The sequence below is a fragment of the Erythrolamprus reginae genome, chromosome 7 (genome assembly GCF_031021105.1).
Source record: "Erythrolamprus reginae isolate rEryReg1 chromosome 7, rEryReg1.hap1, whole genome shotgun sequence".
NCBI lineage: Eukaryota > Metazoa > Chordata > Lepidosauria > Squamata > Dipsadidae > Erythrolamprus > Erythrolamprus reginae.
In genome coordinates this window covers 40,782,169-40,802,671 of record NC_091956.1, presented here as the reverse complement: position 1 = coordinate 40,802,671, position 20,503 = coordinate 40,782,169, and the positions used below count along the sequence as shown (strand labels likewise).

General features: G+C 46.1%; 1 protein-coding gene across 3 annotated transcripts in view; it reads right to left on the bottom strand.

The window, feature by feature from the left end:
* LAP3 (leucine aminopeptidase 3) overlaps positions 1-20,503 on the bottom strand; it is a 143,662-nt gene that overhangs the window by 39,463 nt on the left and 83,696 nt on the right. For 2 of the 3 annotated variants that reach the window (XM_070757391.1, XM_070757392.1), the window contains exons 7-10: positions 19,975-20,133; positions 10,590-10,714; positions 3,214-3,302; positions 2,336-2,438 (exon numbers count right to left, since the gene is read on the bottom strand). In XM_070757391.1, the coding sequence (XP_070613492.1) occupies positions 2,336-2,438; positions 3,214-3,302; positions 10,590-10,714; positions 19,975-20,133 (476 nt within the window). The remainder of the gene's footprint in view (positions 1-2,335; positions 2,439-3,213; positions 3,303-10,589; positions 10,715-19,974; positions 20,134-20,503) is intronic. The other variant, XM_070757393.1, reaches the window with a different exon arrangement.

Sequence of the window (20,503 nt, the reverse complement as noted above, 5' to 3'; positions counted from 1 at the left end):
CCTGCGCTTCGCCCTCAGACAAGGCTCCCTGGCTCTCACTCTGTGCTGGCGGTTGCAGCTGAAATGGAGACCAAAAAAAGTTTTCCTTCACTCAGCGGCATCTCAGCTGGTTCCTCTAGTCCAGACCCCGCTGTATCTCGGGCAGGCAGTGGTAGCTGGTGCGGCCCAACAGAAAACAAATGCCAAAGCCATCTGGAGTGGGCTGTCTTTGGGAGGGGGAACACTTGAGACCGTCCTTGCAGAGATGCTGCTAGGAAGAAGGACGAGGAGTTGGTCCCGAATCCTCGTGTGCGCTGCAGTGGGGCAGCTCTGCCCCGGCCAGGCTACTGCTCCTCCCCCTGGAGCTCCCAACATGGCAAGTGAGCAAGTGAGCGAGCGAGAGAGACCAGCCACGGTGACATTGTACGGGCAGGAGAGCGAGTGTGAGAGAGAAACGAGCCTTCTCCAGCAGTCGTTGGGAGCTCCAGCGGGAGGAGCAGTAGCCTGGCCGGGCAGAGCTGCCCCGCTGCAGCGCACACGAGAATTCTGAACCAACTACTCTTTCTTCGTACGGCTGGAGAAGGCTCGTTTCTCTCTCTCTCGCGCTCTCCTGTCTGCTACAAAGACACCACGGCTCGTCTCTTTTGCTCGCTCACTTGCTCTCCTGCTGGCTACAAGGACAGGGAGGCATGGCATCAGGACTTTCTCCCCACAGTGTCCTGGTAGTGGGCAGGAGAGAATGAGAGTGAGAGAGAAACAAGCCTTCTTCGGCTGTCCGAAGGAAGAGGAGTAGGTCCAGAATTCTTGTGTGCGCTGCAGCGGGGCAGCTCTGCCTGGCCAGGCTACTGCTCCTCCCGCCGGAGATCCCAACGACCGCCGGAGAAGACTCATTTCTCTTTCTCTCCCTCTCCTGCCTGCTACAAGGACACCGCAGGGAGAAAGTCCTGATGCCGTGCCTCCCTGTTCTTGTAGCCAGCAGGAGAGCAAGTGACCGAGCGAGAGAGACAAGCTGCGGTGTCCTTGTAGCAAGCAGGAGATGAAGCACGAGAGAAATGAACCTTCTCCGGTGGGCATTGGGTGCTCCAGCGAGAGGAGCAGTAGCCTGGCTGGGCAGAGCTGCCCCGCTGCAGCATGCATGAGAATTCGGGATTAACTCCTCTTCCTTTGGGTGGGCAAAGAAGGCTCGTTTCTCTCTCTCTCTCTCTCTCTCCTGCCCACTACAAGGACACCACGGGGAGAAAGTCCTGATGCCATGCCTCCCTATCCTTGTAGCCGGCAGGAGAGCAAGTGAGCGAGAGAGAGAGACGAGCCACGGTGTCCTTGTAGAAGGCAGGAGAGTGAGCGAAAGAGAGAAACGAGCCTTCTCTGGTGGGCGTTGGGAGCTCCAGCAGGAGGAGCAGTAGCCCGGCCGGCGAGAACAAGGATTCGGGACCAACTCCTCTTCCTTCTTCCTGGTTTTGGGAAGCTGGAGCCCTCCGTGCCTGCCTCCTCCTCCTGCTGCAGAAAGAAGCTGAGGGGTGCTCTTCTTTGCAGCCACAGGAAGTAGCCTGACTGTGGGGTTGTCTGCTTTTTTTTCTCCTCCATGGCTTTGGGCTCTGCAGTTGCATGCTCATCTGGCAGCTGGCTCTTCTTCTTCTTTTGCCGCCGCTGTTGCTTGGAGGTGAGGGGCACATCCCGAGTTCAAGACCAGGTGTCCTTGTCCTCCCGAGGCGCAGCCAGAGAAGGGTTGTCTCTCTTGCTCACTCACTTGCTTTCCTGCCGGCTACAAGGACAGGAAGATCAAGTGGAGGCTAACGGAGTGGGGACATGGGCAGCGAGGGGATCCCGTCCTGGCAGCGGCGGCTTCCGGGCGGCCTTGGTACAGCTCTTGGAGCGGGCGGGATGGGCGCCTTTGGCGAGGGGGGGGGGGCAACCGGCAAGGTGGCGGCTCTGGGCTCTCCTGTCCATCCAGAAACTGAAAATTCTGCCCTTCCCCACACCTGGCTTTGGCCCCTCGCAGGCTTCTGGCAGGGGTGGCGGGCGATGGATGACCGGGGCTCCCACAGACACATTTTGGCAGCGAGATGGTCTCGCCCGCCACTTCCGCGTTTTGCCTCTGTCCCCACTCCGTTCGCCTCCACTTCGTCCGCCCGCCACTTTTTTTTAAAAAAAACTTTAATGTTTTGGATTTTCCTAATGGGCTTGTATGTATTATTCACTTTTACATTGATTCCTATGGGAAACATTGTTTCTTCTTACGAACTTTCTACGAACCTCATCACAGAACAAATTAAGTTCATAAGAAGACGTACCACTGTATTTCTAATATACTGGGAATATGGAATAAAGAAGCTTCAAACAAATAAAAAAGGGTTACCTGTTAATGTTGCAGTATCTAAAATTGCTCTTGGATTAAAACGGTGTGCATAGTGAAGAGCATCAGCCAACACCAATCTTCCCTCAGCATCTGTATTGTCAATCTTTTATGAAGCAATCAGAAAATCAAGAAAAAAATACATTCTATTTGTAATTACAGTATGGGTTATAAGTTTGCCTATATCATCAATAGCTAATTTGGGGGGGGGCAATAATAGTACATTTTAAAACTGTAAAATTTAATGCACTATAACTCTAAACCTGAAATAAATAAAATTACTACTATCAATTAATGGATATAATAGAACCAAACAAAGCTCAAAAGACTATAACATTTGTGAAAATATATTTATTTGCCACTAAGACATCCTTGGAAGTCCATTTCCACTATTTCCTCTTTGTAGCAGCTACCTCCTGTCCCGATTTTGTAGGGTTATCAGGAGGTATCCTCTATCCAGACTAGCAAATATGAAAGACTGCCATTCTTTTATTATTGTACTGGTATTGTAATCCTGAAAGACTAATGGTTAATACAAATAGTCTAATCCCATGTTTTTCATTCTAGACAACTTTAAGATATATGGATATCAACTACCAGAATTTCCCAGCCAGTATAGGATCACATAAGGAATACAGTATGTTATTGTTCTGTTAAATATAAGATTTCTAACATTCCCTCAAATCTGATGATCTTCAAAAAGGGTTAAAAATGTTAGCAAGCTTGGCCTATAGTCCTTTCTATGGGGCATTTGCAAGCAATTGTTGATTCAAAGTTTATTTGTTCAGCTAAATATTATGTTACTAGATGAAACTTCAGGTCCAATCCAACCTCGTGTTATTTTATTAAAACCTGTACTGAGTAAGCATCTTAAAACATACCTGAATCGTTTTTCCATTCATGGCTGTCACAACATCTCCAGGTTTATTTGCCCTCCCACTGGGCAAGTTTTCACAAAGGGGGGCCAGGCCTTAGATATAAAGAATTCCAATTGAATTTATGCAATTGGGGTTCTTCCTAGCACAAATTTGGATATACATGCAAAAAATATGGTCTAGAAATAGCTACCGAAGAGACTAAGGTACAATGTGTGATCATGGCGTTAGAGGGGGCCACAGATGAGGGGGTCTAACTGAACAAAAATGCCCTGAAGCTGAGAAACCTTGACCGCTTCATAGTTGCACTTTGGGAGTGCTTTGAGGACCATTTAGCTGATCACAAAACCAGAGATTGAATAAAAACCATCAGCCAAGAGTACAAGGGGATGGTTGGGTACATCCAGGAGTTTCGCAACTAAGCACTGGGTTTCCTCCATTTAAAGTGACACAGGACAAGACTTTGTATCTATCCTTGAATTACCTCAGTCCGCCCCATTGACTGCATCACTGAAAGATTGGGTTGCCCAGTTACAGAACACCTGGCCAGTAGTTAGAAATGTTTAGGATGAAGTTATGGAAGCATACAAAAGACAGGCTGATAAAAAGTGCATCAAGCCAAAGAACTTTAAGGTGGGAGGCATGGTCTATCTCTCTACCAAATTCGTACAATCTAGATAACCATCAAAAACATTGGGGCTGAATATGTTGGGACCTTTCCCCATCAGGAGGATTATTAATCCACTAATTTAGAACTTGGGCTATCAAAAATGATCAGACGTGTATACCTAGTATTTCACTATAGCTTACTGAAACCAGAAATCACTTCTTTGCATCCTGAATTGCAACCAACTCCCAACCAGTGTTCCCTCTAATTTTTTGGGGTGGGTGGGTGGAAAGGAATAGTGTCTGAGCGGCAGTCCCTTCGGGACTGGGTGGCACAGAAATAATAAATAAATAAATAAACAAACAAACAAATAAAAAACCCACCCTGTTTTGCCTCAGAGAATTTCAAAATAAAATACTGTACAGTGGTACCTCAAGATACGAACCCCTCGTCTTACAAACAACTCGTGATACGAACCCGGGGTTCAGAAAAATTTTGCCTCTTCTTACGAACTTTTTTCGAGTTACGAACCGGCGTTCGGAGACTGCTGGGAAGCCGCGCGGCTGTTTTAAAAGGTGACAGCCGGGCGGCGGGGCTTCCCAGAAGCCTCCCGAACGCCGGTTCGTAACTCGAACAAAGTTCGTAAGAAGAGGCAAAATTTTTCTGAACCCCGGGTTCGGTTCGGGAGGTTGCTGGGAAGCCCCCCAGCCCGGCTGTCACCTTTTAAAACAGCCGCGCCGCTTCCCAGCTGTCTCCCGAAGCCGAACGCGGAAGTTCGGCTTTGGCGTTCGGCTTCAGGAGACAGCTGGGAAGCGGCGTGGCTGTTTTATATTTTTTTTTTCAATTTTTTAATTATTTTTCATAAAACAGACATACAGACATACAAACATTAAACATAAAATGGGGATGTATTTCCCCGCTTCTTTTGAAAGTATACATTCAAATAGAAAAAAGAATACATAATCAAACATTTGTTAAATGTTAAAAAGTCTAGTAAAAAATTTTCAAATCTTAAATATAATATTAGTACGGTATAAGTAAAAATGCTTAATATGTTGTTTATGTGTAATATATTCATCTAATCAAACATTTAAACAAATCTCAATTACTAAACATACATAAAACAAAATTTTTAATATATCGCTTATGAGTAAACTACTATATCAAAATCATCAACAAATACATCTAATATTGTTATTACCTAAATAAAAACAGATCTATCTCTTATTTTTTCTTATCTAACCATTTATATATGTTGTTCCATGTTTCATAAAATTTTGTATCTTCTTGATCGTTTAATCGTCTTGTCATCATATCCATTTCGGCGCAATCTAATATTTTAGCTATAACTTCTTCTTTCTTGGGGATTTCCTCCCCCTTCCAGTTTTGCGCATATATTATTCTAGCCGCAGTTAATATGTGTAAGCGGCGTGGCTGTTTTAAAAGGTCGCAGCCGGCCTGGGGGGCTTCCCAGCACCCCCCCGAACCCCGACTTTGACTTTAATTGACTTTACATTGTTTCCTATGGGAAACAATGTTTCGTCTTACGAACCTTTTGTCTTACGAACCTCCTCCTTGCACCAATTAAGTTCGTATCATGAGGTATTACTGTACTGTGTATCTATAACAGTGAGCTCATAATAGGGCAACTCTATCAATATCAAAATGCCACTTAAATAGTTGAGCTAGTTTCAAACTAGATTTTGATTTTCTTTCTCTCTTCCTTACTCCCATTCTTTTTCTTTTTCTTTTCCTTCCTCTCTTTTTTCTATCTGTTTCTCTCTCTTCCTCTCTTCCTTTCTCTCTCCTTCCCTCTCACTCTTTCCCTCTCGGCTTCTGGGCAGGTTTGGAAAACTCTGAGTTGATGATGATTTTTAAGTGAGCGATTGCTCACTGCTCAGCTTAGAGTGAACTATGCTCCCAACCCTATTATGATTGGGGGAGAGCAGCAATTTGTGGTCAAAGACACTTTGGATTCTCATATCAGGGAAAAACTCAGTATTTAGTAGTCTGAAAAGACTTTCCCCCCTCAGAAATTGAATGGGTTGACTTCCAACATATTAAAGACCCAAAACTGCTTTAAAAATTCCATGACTGATATCTAGATAAGCCACATTTAACTGATTGCTAATTGAGAAATTTTGTGTATCTCTCTCTCCCCTCTCTCATTTCTTTTGCAGGACTAACCTCTCTGTCAAGGGGGCCAAATGTCAGATCTGCCTGGCTTGGCTTGGGGGACCTCACAGGAATTCTGCCATAAATAGAAGGGGAGAGGGAAGGATGAAAGGGGGGGAAATAAAAGGGCAGTAAAAGGAAGTCGGGAGGGGGAGGAATGACAGGTGAGAAGAACCAGAATAGTCGGATCCTGTTTGTATCAGCATCCCATGGCCAGGCACCTTGAGAAATATGTGGATTACCCTCAAACATCTCAGAGTTCTCCAAACATCTTGGCAAGCTTCCATTGACTGGAAATGAACTGGAAATAGGGGAAGGGGGAGGGCTGGGCTGGGGCCAAATGTACACCTTATTTTTTGCATCCAGTGAGCACAGTACTTTCAGAGTTTGCTTGACATTACTGCAACCAAACACTCTGCTTTAATCAAATGGAGTCGAAGGCTTTTCTTTCTTAAGGGATTGGGTTTGGGCTGGTCTGACATATATGGCAAAACCCTGGGTTTTGGAAATGGAAAAAGTCATATTATTCTTAATATTTTAAGTTTGAAAATGTATTTTCTGCAAAAGGCAGAGTCTTCAATAACTAAACAAATGAAGCAGTTATGTTCTTCTGGAGCATAGATTTTATAATACTTTACAATAATCCTGTGATATCATTGGGTAATTTCACTTTATTTTTGCATTTAATTATGTACTACAGTATAAGGTATTATTTGTAAACCAGGGATTTGTAAATTAACCATAAACATTAGAATTACATTTTACTACAATACTAGTAATGTTAACCATTTACTATGAAATTTGTTAAATTATATTAGAGTCTTAAAGTGGTTGTCAGATTTGTTTAGTTTTAATTGTTATTATTGCTCATTTTGCTCTTTATTTTTTATATTCTTCTAAAATAAAGAAAAATATTTGAAAATAAAATAAAATACAGGTAATCTTTAGTGTTGGGAGAACCCGTTGAAATTCGGATTCGGCGGGTTCAGACGAACTCGCTGTCGGAGTTCGGGTAGTTTCACCGAACCCAAACCCCAACCTCAACATTTATTTATTTATTTGTTTGTTTGTTTGTTTGTTTGTTTGTTTATTTGATTATTTTTTTTACGCCATCCTTTTCCTTAGACTCAGGGCACCTTACAACATGTCAGCAATAGCACTTTTAACAGAGCCAGCATATTGCCCCCACAATCCGGAGATCCTTATTTTACCCACCTCGGAAGGATGGAAGGCTGAGTCAACCTTGAGCCGGTGATGAGATTTGAATCGCTGACCTACAGATCTACAGTCAGCTTCAGTGGCCTGCAGTACAGCACTCTACCTGCTGCGCCACCCTGGCTCTCTCTCTGGCCTGGCGGGCTTCAAGTGGGCGGTGGTGGGAGGGGGAGGCGGGGAGGGCTCTGGCTTGAGCCTCCGAGTGCTCCCCACCCCACCCGGCCATCGCCCGCTTGAAGCTGCCGGCCGGGATCCTGAATAGCCAACCGGCAGAACCTGCCCTCCCGAGCGCTGGAGGGGGAGTGTCAGGCTCCATCAAACGGGCGATGGCTGGGAGTTGGGACTGCAGGCAGAAGCAAATCCCTACTCTCCCAGCCTCCACGCCGCCGCCCGATTGTCATCTTCTGACAATCCGCCTCAATCTGAGTATTGTATTGGCAGTTCTGTGTTAGCAAATACTTCAAAAGAAAAGGATTTAGGGGTAGTGATTTCTGACAGTCTCAAAATGGGTGAACAGTGCAGTCAGGCAGTAGGGAAAGCAAGTAGGATGCTTGGCTGCATAGCTAGAGGTATAACAAGCAGGAAGAGGGAGATTATGATCCCGCTATATAGAATGCTGGTGAGACCACATTTGGAATACTGTGTTCAGTTATGCAGACCTCACCTACAAAAAGATATTGACAAAATTGAACGGGTCCAAAGACGGGCTACAAGAATGGTGGAAGGTCTTAAGCATAAAACGTATCAGGAAAGACTTAATGAACTCAATCTGTATAGTCTGGAGGACAGAAGGAAAAGGGGGGACATGATCGAAACATTTAAATATATTAAAGGGTTAAATAAGGTCCAGGAGGGAAGTGTTTTTAATAGGAAAGTGAACACAAGAACAAGGGGACACAATCTGAAGTTAGTTGGGGGTAAGATCAAAAGCAACATGAGAAAATATTATTTTACTGAAGTAGTAGATCCTTGGAACAAACTTCCAGCAGACGTGGTAGATAAATCCACAGTAACTGAATTTAAACATGCCTGGGATAAACATATATCCATTCTAAGATAAAATACAGAAAATAGTATAAGGGCAGACTAGATGGACCATAAGGTCTTTTTCTGCCGTCAGACTTCTATGTTTCTATGTTTCTAAGAGGAGAAGGAGCTGGGTGCCGGTGGGAGCAGAGGAAGGCGAACGCTGAGGAGCTGTCAGCCGGTCAGGAGGCTGGGAGGGAGGTGGGAGACGGGAGGAGGAGGAGGAGGGAGGGAGGTTGGGAAGAGGCGTGGTCGGCCCGGCCGAGGGGAAGGATAAAGGCGGGGAGAAAGTCCTGACACTTGCCTCCCTGTCTTTGTAGCCGGCAGGAGAGCAAGTTAGCGAGCGGAGCCTTAAAGAAGTGACTCCCCCCGGCGGAGGAGCGTGCAAAAGCGGCAGTGGGGGGCTTTGCTGCTTTAAGGCCCCGCTCACTCACTTGCTCTCCTGCCGGCTGCAAAGACAGGGAGGCAGACATCAGGACTTTCTCCCCGCCTTTCTCCTCCCCCTCAGCCTGGCTGACTGCGCTTCTTTCCAACCTCCCTCCCTCCTCCTCCTCTTCCTCCTCCTCCTCCTCCTCCCATCTCCTGCCTCCCTCCTAGCCTCCCGACCAGCCGACAGCTCCCGCGTTCACCTTCCTCCGCCCCCACCGGCGCCTGGCTCCTCCTCCTCTTCTCAGAAGATGACAGCCGGGCGGCAGCGCGGAGGCTGGCGGAGTGGGGGGGATTCCCCTCTGCCTGCCGCTCGCTCCTTCCCTTTCCAAAGAGAGCAGGGGTGAGCTATGGCTGCCCTGGGCAATGGGCGCAACAGGGGGAGAGAGTTGCGCCGCCTCCGAGCCCAAAATTCCTGCACTGGTGCATGCAGCAGCTCCCCCTCCTTGGATGCCCTCTGCTTGGGCTTTGTTTCCCACCCCCCGGACAAGAAGGTGGGCTGTCAGGTGTTGATGGGATTTCCCCACCTCGGGAATGGCGCTGCAAGCAAAAGGAGGCGGGGAATCCCATTTGCTTGCCACCCACGTTGGGATTCCCGGGGTGGGGCTTTGACGTCACGGCAAGCAAATGGTATTCCTCGCCTCCTTTTGCTTGCAGCGCCATTCCCAAGGCGGGGAAATCCCATCAACCCTGGGCAGCCCACCTTCTGGCTGGATGAGGTGGGAAACAAAGCCCAAGTGGAGAGCATCCAAGGCAGGGGAGCTGCTGCGTGTACCGGGGTGGGTATTTTGGGCTTGGAGGCAGCACGGCTCTCCCCCCCATTGCGCCCATTGCCCAGGGCAGCCTTAGCTCACCCCGGTGCTCTTTGGAAAGGGGAGGGGGCGGGTTCTGTGTTTTAGGACTTGTGGACAGAATTCCTCAGCCAGCCATCCTTGCCCACTTTAAGACTTTGTGGACTTCAACTCCCAGAGTTCCTCAGCCAGCTTCGCTGAGTCAGAGCCCACCTCCACCTCCCGCTCACCGCGGTTTTCGAGTGAATGCTGAACCTGAACATGGACTTTTTAAAAAGTCCGGGTTCGGGTTTGGTATGCCGAACACCGCAAAGTTCTGCACGGACCCGAACTGTGCAAGTTCGGTTCGCCCAACACTAGTAATCTTCAATTAAAGATTCCAAGCTGGCCTGGAATTTCCATTGTTAAGCAATGCAGTCATAAAGTGAAATGTCATATGATGGTATATCTTAGCAAAGGCATCATTAAGTGAATCGCGATGGTTCACAAAGTGAAGACATCAAATGGCCACCATTTGCAACTGCCTGCTGGCTTTCCAATTGGCTGTGCTTGTAGGAAGCCAGAAAATAAGGTCACAAATGCAGGTTAATGCAATGTCACAATTACAAGCAAGCTGTCCCCATCACAATCATGGAAACATTACAGTGGCTGGAACTAGGAGGACAAATAGTAAGTATTTCTCGTTCAATGTCATTATAAATTTGAATGGTTACTGAATGAGTGGTTATTAAACAGGACCGCTGGTAATTAGGTAAAGGATATCTTCCCATCTAAAACACCATGGGAGAAGGGAATAGGAAATGAGAATCCTCATAAAGTGGCAAACCCCAAAACTGGAACATCTATTGGAATGTCTGAACTAGGAGACTCTTGATAATGGAATTTCACTGGTCAACATCATCAGATTTTGTTTTAGAGAAGAAGCCAGAGGGACAAGACAACCCAGCCTTCTGTTTCAGCAGCTAATTTGGTTTATTTGAATTCTTAGGTTTAGTAGGTTCTATGTCCAGCCCAGGAAGCTAATCATGGGATAACCTCTGTACCACAGACCTTGGAGAAACAAGATGGGCTGACTGAAGATCTGTTGACACCTTTCCAATTCAAGTAACTTTTGTAAATTTATTTTTCTACAATCTACTTACCAATTAGATTAATGGGTAACTTCAACTCTGCAGCTGTGACAATAGCAGAAAAAATGGTGGCTGCTCCTCCCATATCTGCTCTCATGGCATCCATATTGGCTGAAGGCTTGATGGAAATGCCACCGCTGGGGAAAAAATACAAGAGATGCCACAAAGATTGGTCTCTTTACCCATCCTGCAAAACTTTCAGTATAAAGAGAAAACTTTGTTCAGATGAAAAAGCATGGAAAATATGGCACTATTATTATAAATCTGATGGGGAGGTTCTACAACATAAAGGAACTGCGATGGTTTGCTCGCGTCCTAAGCAAATAGGACTCTGAGTTCAAAGACGTACAGATGGTGGAAAGGCGAGGCAAATATCTTGTATTTCTAGCACCGGAAAGTGACAGTGATGGTGATGAGGGATTAGGGTCTTCAGTATTTCCTGTCGATGACACAGTACTTCCTGTCAACAATGAGTTAGCCGGCCAGGAAGGATGTTTTTGTGATGTCAAAGCTCCGCCCATGAAATTCCCTATTGGGATTTCCCACCTCCTTTCCAGCCTCCTGAACGGCCCGACAGCTCCGCGGCTCTTTTGAAAAGCTAACAGCTGGGCTGCGGGGCTTCTCAGCAGCCTCCTGAACCTGAACGCCGACCCCAAACTTTTGCCGAACTTCTGGGTTTGGCGTTCGCGAGAACGCCGAGAAGCCCCCCGGCTGTTTCAAAAGGCGACAGCCGGGCGGCGGGGCTTCTCGGCAGCCTCCCGAACGCCGAACCCGGAACTTCGGCAAAAGTTCGGGTTTGGCATTTGGGTTCGGGAGAACGCCGAGAAGCCCTCCCGGCTGTTTCAAAAGGTGACAGCCAGGTGGCGGGGCTTCTCAGCGGCCACCCGAACCCGAACTTTTGCCGAACTTCCGGGTTCGGCATTGGGAGAATGCTGAGAAGCGCCCGGCTGTTTCAAAAGGTGACAGCCAGGGGGCGGCGTTTTTTTGAGTTTTTTTTTCTTGCATGCATTAATTCATTTTACATTGTTTCTTATGGGAAACAATGTTTCGTCTTACAAACTTTTCGCCTTACGAACCTCCTCCAGGAACCAATTAGGTTCATAAGACGAGGTATTACTGTATAGTGTCTGAGCGGCACATTTTCATGCCTGAGCACAGATATCACCCAAGACAACTTGTTGCATAATTATTTGGGGCTCGGTGCTGGAGCAGAATAAAGTCCCTTCCCACTACGTTATTGTTTTATATTTCAATTAATATCATTATCCTCTTACAAATCCAGATAGGCCGTCATGCCTACTCCTCCTTCTTGTACATTCTTCTTAAAAGAAACTAAAAGCCCTTATACAACCTTTTCCTAATTAACAGGGGAAAAAATTTCCCTTCTTTTTTATTAAAATAATAAAACAAAACCAAAATCTATTACTATTAAAACTAAAAAAAACAGCAAAACCAAAAACACAACTATTAATAAATCCATGCTTTAAAATCTTCTTAGTATTATAGTAATCTAATAATGCTATGAAAATCTATCTGAACACCAATGCATCAATTAATACACTGCTCAAAAAAATAAAGGGAACACTTAAAAAACAGAATATAACTTCTGTGAAATCAAACTGTCCACTTAGGAAGCAACACTGATTGACAGTCAATTTCACATGCTGTTGTGCAAATGGAATAGTAGTGCAAATGAAATATTCAATGAGAATATTTCATTCATTCAGATCTAGAATGTATTATTTGAGTGTTCCCTTTATTTTTTTGAGCAGTATATATTTCCATATTTACTTTTCTATAAGTTCATTCAATATTTCCAAGCTCAATTAATTTTCAGGCACTTTCCAGCGACTCTGCCATGACCAGTACGTGCCCTGGAAGGCATCTTCGGGGACCTCTTGCAAGGTCTTCGTCATGACTGACTGGATCTCTTCCATGGACGAAAAACATGCCTTGCCACAACGCGCTACGAGTCCGGGAGTTCCTGGCCAAACACCAGGTGCCAACACTGCTCCACCCCACCCCTATATGGCTGACGTCGCCCCAGCAGACTTCTTTTTGTTCCCAGCCCTGAAAGGCAGGGCCGCCGATAGACGGGTACTACTGGGAGTCCCGTACCGGGCCCGGTGAAATTGACCAATTAGAGGGCCCGCAGTCAGCAGCTCCTTGCACATGCGCAGACTGTCACCTCAGAAAAGAAAAAGGCCGGGCCCTTTTGCGCATGTGCAAGGAGCTGCAAATTTGGCGCCAGAAGGCCGGGGCCCCTAATTGTTCAAAAAGTTGTGAGAAGAGGAAGCTGAGCTTCCTTCTTAGCGCCTTTCAAGTTTTCCGGCAACTGCAGCGCCCCGCCTGGCTGGAGCTTCCCTGGCGGCTGCAGCAGGTGAGCTTTGGGGCTGGTGGGGTAGGCGAAGGCGGCGTGCTGGCCGGCCAGAGCCGGGATTGGATAAAGCAGAGGCGGGTAGATGGCTGGCAAGCCACCAAGGGAGGCCGGCGGGGGCAGGTTGAGCAAGCTGGGCTTGGGGACAAAGGCGGCGGCGGGCAGGGGGGACCAAGCCCGGCGGGGTGCAGGGCAAAGGCGTCTCGGTGCGCAGGCAGGCGCTGGGGCTGCTGGCGGAGCTCTCCGGGGAGATGCTGGGCACTGGCCGCGCCGGCTCCTCGGCCAGGAGAGCGTCGATGCGGAAGTTGTGGGATTTCTCTGTGGGCTTCTGCATGCCGGCTTCTGGGCTGCCGCTTCGGCCCTGCTTTGCGGGGCCTTAACTCGCTCACTCACACACACACACACACACCTGCCCGATCGGCTGGGCGCGCCGCTGCCCCCCTCTTCTACAAGCCGCTACGGCGGGGTGGCTCCTCCTTTCCCCTCCCCTCCCCTCCTCCGATTTGGGGCTGGTGGGAGGGTAGCGGCAGCGGAAGGGCGGCAGCAGCCGCAGCGGGTAGTAGGCCCCTCTCCCCCCCTCTCTCCCTCTCTCTTTCTCTCAGCAGTCGCAAGCAGCGGGTAGTAGCCGTGGAGCAGCGGCAGAGTGGTCAGCTGTGAGGCAGAGGCTGAGCTCTGGAACAGAGGCACTGACCGCGGTGGCTGGACAGCATTTACGGCGTCTAGCAACATGTCTAGCCGCCGCCGTCAGTGCTCCGTTCCGGAGCTCCACCTCACAGCTGACGACCTTGCCGCCGCAGAGAGAAAGAGAGAGGGAGAGAGGGGGGGAGAGAAAGAGATAGCAAGAGAGGGAGAGAGAGAAAGAGAGAGGGAGAGAGGGGGGAGAGAGGGAGAGGGAGAAAGAGAGAGGGAGAGAGGGGGGGAGAAAGAGAGAGAAAGAGATAGCAAGAGAGGGAGAGAGAGAGAAAGAGAGAGGGAGAGAGGGGGGAGAGAAAGAGATAGCGAGAGGGAGAGAGAGAAAGAGAGAGGGAGAGAGGGGGGAGAGAGAGAGAAGGAGAGGGAGAAAGAGAGAGGGAGAGAGGGGGGGAGAAAGAGAGAGAAAGAGATAGCAAGAGAGGGAAAGGGAGAAAGAGAGAGGGGAGAGAGGGGGGTAGAGAAAGAGATAGCAAGAGAGGGAGAGAGAGAAAGAGAGAGGGAGAGAGGGGGGAGAGAAAGAGAGGGAGAAAGAGAGAGGGAGAGAGGGGGGTAGAGAAAGAGATAGCAAGAGAGGGAGAGAGAGAAAGAGAGAGGGGGGGAGAGAGAAAGAGAGGGAGAGGGAGAAAGAGAGAGGGAGAAAGGGGGGAGAAAGAGATAGCAAGAGAGGGAGAGAGAGAAAGAGAGAGGGAAGGGGGGGAGAGGGGGGGAGAGAGAAGACAGAGAGAAGAGAGAGGGAGAGGGAGGGGAGAGATAGCAAGAGAGGGAGAGAGAGAAAGAGAGAGGGAAAGGGGGGACGAGAGGGGGAGAGAGAAAGAGAGAGAAAGAGAGAGAGGAGATAAAGGAAGAGGAGAGATAGAAAGGAAGAGAGAGAAAGAGGGATAGAAAGAGAGAGAGAGAGAGATGCTCAGTGAGCCTTTCTTTGAAGTTGCCTTTCTTTCTTTCTTTCTTTCTTTTTCTCTCTTGCTCTCTTGCTCTTTCATTCTTTTTTCTTTCTCTTGCTTTCTTTCTTTCTCTTGCTTTCTCTCCTTCCTTCCCTCCTTCCATTTCTTTCATTCCCCCTCTCTATTTTTATTTCTCTTTCATTTTCTTTCTTTCTGTTTCTTGCTTTCTTTCTTGCTCTTTTTCTTTCTCTCTTTTACCTTCCCTTCCTCTATTTCTTCTTTTCTTTCTCCTTCCTACCTTCTCTCCCTCCCTCCCTCCCCTCCCGTCCTTCCTCTGTTACTCTCTCCCCTTTCATAAGTTTCCTTGCTTCCTTCCTCTGTTCCTGTCCCTTCCCCCTTCTTTCTTTCTTTCTTTCTTTCTTTCTTTCCTTCCTTCCTTTCCTCCCTCCATTTCTTGCTTTCCTTTTCCTTCCTCCCTTCTTTCCTCCCTCATTCCCTTCTTTCACTCCTTCCTCTCTTACTCTCCCCTTTCACACCTTTCCTTGCTTCCTTTGCACCCTTCCTCTGTTCCTGTCACTTCCCTCTTTCCTTCCTTCCTTCCCACCCTCCGTCCATTCATTCACCCATTCCTCTCTTGATCGCCCCTTTTACCATTCCTCCCTCCCTCCCTTCCTCCCTCCCTCCCTCCTTCCTTCATAGCTCGCCCCTCGCCTTTCTTCCCTTCCTTCCAGATGGGAGTGCCCCCTCAAGACACCCGCCTGACTGCTGGTACCCTGCTTTTTCTCTCCCCTCGTCCTTTCCAGCTCCTCGCGTTTGCTGGCTGGGGGAATTCTGGGAGTTGAAGTCCAGATATCTTCAAATTGCCAAGGTTGGGGAAACACTGGCCTATGGGACCCGCCTCGCTTGGCGTGAGGCGGGAAATGATCCCCGGGGGATGGAGTGGCTTGGCAACTTAAAATAGTTTTAAAATGGTGGGGGGGGGGGGCAGACAGTTAGGCTGTATGGGGCCCCCAAAATTCCTGATGGTGGCCCTGCTGAAAGGAACCTGTTTTTCGTCTATAAAAGAGATCCAATCAGCTGTGACGAAGACCTTGCAAGAGGTCCCCGAAGACGCCTTCCAGGGTGCGTACCGGTCATGGCAGAGTTGCTGGAAAAAATGCGTAGAGGCCCAAGGACACTACTTTGAAGAATTTTAAGTGTTTGTGCATATCTGTTCAATAAGTTACTTTAAAAAAATAATTGCATTACTTTTGGAACACACCCTGTATCTTTTGCCATCATTCCCTAGTCAATCCATATTTAATAATCAATCATCCCTCTTCAAATTTCCACCACTCTTGCCAAAGGGAAGAAACCATGTTAAGCTTGTTTATATCTTCTTTGTTAACCAAACTAATTTATGAGTGGAAATAATATATTTAAAAGGTTTATTTGCTCCCAACTATTATATTATGTTCACAGAAGGCTTCATTTTAACAGAAGGCTACAATTGTTTGCATATTTCTTTGGCTATAATATATCTTGCTAAATATAGGTCTAGTCACTAAAGTATCATACATTTGCTGATTCCTCCAGTTCAAAGTTTGGAAATGTAAATTAGCATATTACTTAATGTTCAATTTTATAAAAGCTCTGTTTTAAGAGAACTGTCTGAGACAGTTATTTGCAATTTTGTTCAGGAAACTATATTGCCCAAAAGCAATATCAGTAAATCTGACTAAGCCCAACATTTATTACAAAGGCGAGTATCTCAATATACCTTTTTTTTACAGTTTTGTGACAGTAAGGCCACACTTGGAATACTGCGTTCGGATTTGGAGGTTAAAACATATGAAGAAAGGTTGCATGAACTGGGTATGTCTAGTTTAAAAAAAAGTAGGATTAGGGTGACATTATAGCAGTGTTTTAATATTTCAGAGGCTGCCACAAAGAAGGGGGGTGGGGTCAAGTTATTCTCCAGAGCACCTGAAGGTAGGACAAGAAGCAATGGGTGGAAATTAATCTAGGAGAGAAGCAACTTAGAACTAAGGAGAAAATTTGTGTCAGTTAGAACAATGAATGAATCAGTGGAACAGCCTGCCACCAGAAGTTGTGAATGCTCCAACACTGCAAGTTTTTAAGTAGATGTTGGATACCCATTTGTCTGAAGTAGTGTAGGATTTCCTGCCTAAGCAGGGAGTTGGACTAGAAGGCCTCCAAGGTCCCTTCCAACTTTGTTGTTATTAAAGTTAGAAAGGCAGTTAGAAAATGTTTCACATTTTAAAATATCTGTACAAGCCACAAGAGAAATCTCTTTAGAGGAACATCTTCCCACCTTGTAGACAGTACTTCCAGAAACTGAGAATAACCATAAACAACTTCTATATCTAGTATCCAATATCCAGTATCTAGTTCAGGAAACACAGATCAGTTTGACATGCCTTGATAGTTAATGAATTATCTACCTTCAGTCTCTGTAGGACTTTCAGCTGACTTGTACCTAAGGAGGTTGTTTTGATTTTTTATTTTTTTTTTGCAAAAGCAAAATCGACATCATTTAGCAGGAATTAAAAGTGCCTTCAATGGGATTTAAAAAAAACAATATCCAATTAAAAAAGCCATACTTTTAAACATTTGTACAGAAATAAGTTGCTGATTTTTTTAAAAAACTGAAAATATGACATCTGTACAATATATTTACAATAAAACTGGAAGGGAATTTGTCATTATCCTGCATAGAAAGATTAAACATGATCAATTTGCTTTTGATTACATACATGGCCTTGTAATTCCTCCACAAAAAGCCTGGATAGCAGATATTCAGATAACAAATATGCTGAGTATTAAAAGGCCACTTAAAAATTTGAGCAAGTTTCAAACTAGATTTTGATTTTCTTTCTCTCTTTCTCTCTCTCTCTTCTTTACTCCCCTTTTTTCTTTTTCTTTATTCTTTCTTTCTCTCTCTCTCTCTCTCTTCCTCCCTCCCTTTCTTTCCCTCCTTTCTTCTTTCTCTCTCCTTCCCTCCTTCCCTCTCACTCTTTACCTCCCTTTCTCTCCCTCCTTTCTTTCTCTCCCCTCCTTCCTCTTCTTTCTCTTTCTCCCTCCCTAACTTCCTTTCTCTCTCTCCTTCCTCTCTTTTTTCTTGCTCTTTCTCTCTTCCTCCCTCTTTATATTTCTTTCTCTTTCTCTCCCTCCTTCCCTCCTTCTCTCTCTCTTCCTCCCCCCCTTTCTCTCCCCTCCTCTTCTTTCTTTCTCTCTCTTACAGGCCCCAGTGCTTCCGCTGCTCCCGCTCCCTCTGAGCAGCTCCTAGAGCAAACGGAACCAGCATCGTGCTTCCCCCCCTTAAAGCCAAAAGAAAAGAAGGGCAAGGTCTCTGCCTCACTCCTCCTCCCCCTCCCCCCAGATTTCCTCTCTCCCCTCCACAGATTTTCCCTTATTCCCCCTGCAAACAGCACGGGGATGACTCAGCTTCTCACCTCCCACTCACCGCCTGCTTGTTCCTGGCCACCTTGTTCGCTCCTGATGCTGGCTGTTCTCTCCGGCACCCAGGCCAGATGGCTCAGGGGATGGCATGGTGCTTTCCCCTGGCCCCAGCCCAGCCTGGCCTTCATGCTGGGGAGGAGCCAGATCAGACGGGTGGGAAAGCATAACTGCGCGTACTTGGAAAGTGCTGCACTAAGATCTCCCATTGCCTGTGTGGCCGAGCACATGCACAGCTTACAGGGAACAGTGATCATAAGTAGTGCTGCTGGGTAATTGGATCACACCCTCACACTATTTAGGGGTATGCTCCACCTTGTTGCAGAAAAACCTGTTCCTCAACGTCATTGAGGAATCATCTTGTCCATTGCATTCAGTTTGGATTTTAAAAGTTATATTCTTGGCTTTGCTAATGAGCTTTGCTCTTCCAGTTATTTTCTGAGAACTTCTTCTGAGGACTCTGGCTACAGCTGGTAATTATTATAGGGTTATCTTCACTCTGGGATTTTAGCTAACTGATAATATTTTGCTAGCTTGCTTCTCTCTCTGAAAAGACTCTTACAAGACTTTTGCAATATTGAAACCTTTGTATATATTAAATCCTTTTATTAATTAGACAATTTGTGTGCATCTAATTATTGGGGCTGGCACCAGGACAGAACAGGAACATTCGATTGAGATCTTCTAGAATAATACTGGAGAAGAATTAAATGAAGTCCACAGGCTGAAATTGTAGGTAAGCAGGACAATTAAAACCCATCTAATGGTAAAAAAAAAAATACTTTAGCATCTAATGTGTTCTGCCGGGCTCTATGGTATGAGTCTCCTGAAAATTCAAGGGTACAAATTTCAGACACACACACTTGAAAGTTCAAAAACAATGTTCTTTATCACAAAAATTCAAAAGAAACAAAGCACCCTTTTTGTATTGCAAAGAGCACTCGTCCCAAAACAACCTGGTAGTCTGTACAATCCCCTTAATCAGTCCTTAAGTACTTAGCTAGCAGCTGTGAAGGAATGTCATAGCCCTCCTTCTTCCATGAAGTCAGACCCCCACACTTTGCTTTGGTTTCAAAGTCATGAAAAATCAACAAAGTTTGGAAACAGCAAGGCACGGTCCTGAAGAAACAACGATCAGATAATCTTCCACAACGGCCAAGCCAACACGCTGCTATTTATATCAGCAGCTCTAATTACTGGAGCCCCACCCAAACACAGGTGGCCTCTCTTATCTCCAGTAATATTTCTTCAATTGGTCTCTTCGATGCATAAGTCTGTGCATGCGGGGGTTTAACACTTCCTCATCCGAATCGACCGGAGATAATGGAGATTGACTTCCAGGGTTTTGTGCCAAGCCCCCCTCTTCCAAGTCTCCCTCACCTTCTTCGTCCGAGGAAACTGCACTACCTGACTCTGTCGGCAATAAAACAGGTCTATGACTTGTTGATGTTTCCGCTGCATCCACCTCCACATTCCTTGGGGCAGGAGCTGGGCCAGAGCCAACCACAACATAATGTATGCCTGTAAAGTCCCCTTTGTCCAGACTCACAATGCACCCTCTTTCTGAAAATGAATTCATTGTCAGAAGCCCATTTTCCCAGCACAATTTCAGGAATTTTCTCCTCAGCATTCAAAAAATATAGCCCTATCTCCTTGTATTTCTCTTATTGATAGGATAGAGAATAATCTCTGCAATGGATTCTTCATTAGATTTATTCATTTGTATCTTTATATTCAGGTGGAAGGTAATCTTCCCAATTATTCCATGGATCCTTAATGATCCTTCCATGATCCATATCTGATCATGGAAGGACCATTCCTCTCTTTAAGACATGACACCAGACTGGAAAATTTCCTCCCTTAGAGACCACATGATCTGGGAAGATGAATGAGCTAATTCCTTTCAACATAGTTTCCAATACATACATATTCTGGGAACGGGAGAAATTAAGTTCTGCTCCAAAAACACTGCTAAGAAGATTCTCACCTATCAAAAGTTATCCCCTTTCCAACAAAAACCAATGGAGCTTCTTTTGGATTGCTGCTGCCTTGGTAGTGGACTTCCAAAAAGACTGGGGGTTCATCCGAGCCTTTTGCCACACTCCAAAATGAGCCCATTCCTTGCTCCTGTATCCAAGATTTATCTCTGCAATGACAGGGAACAATTTCCATTATTTTTCCCCAGTTACTGAAAGAGGACATACATTACATTCCCAAACACCAGCCAATTGGCAAAATAATACCCCTTTTCTCACATTTCAAGATAACAAAAAAGCACACACATAAAAAGACAAAAAAATATATTAACCAGGTTTCCCTTTTATAACTGTTTTGAGCTGCCCCGAGTCCACAGAGAGGGGCGTCATATAAGTCCAACTAATAAATAAATAAATAAACCATTCTATGGAAATACTCTTTTGCAACAGTTGCTGTTACAGTATCCTTTTAAAATTCTTTTACAGTAAAGCATGGACTTTTTCATGAATGCCTTTGGCAACAAGTGACACCATCCTGCC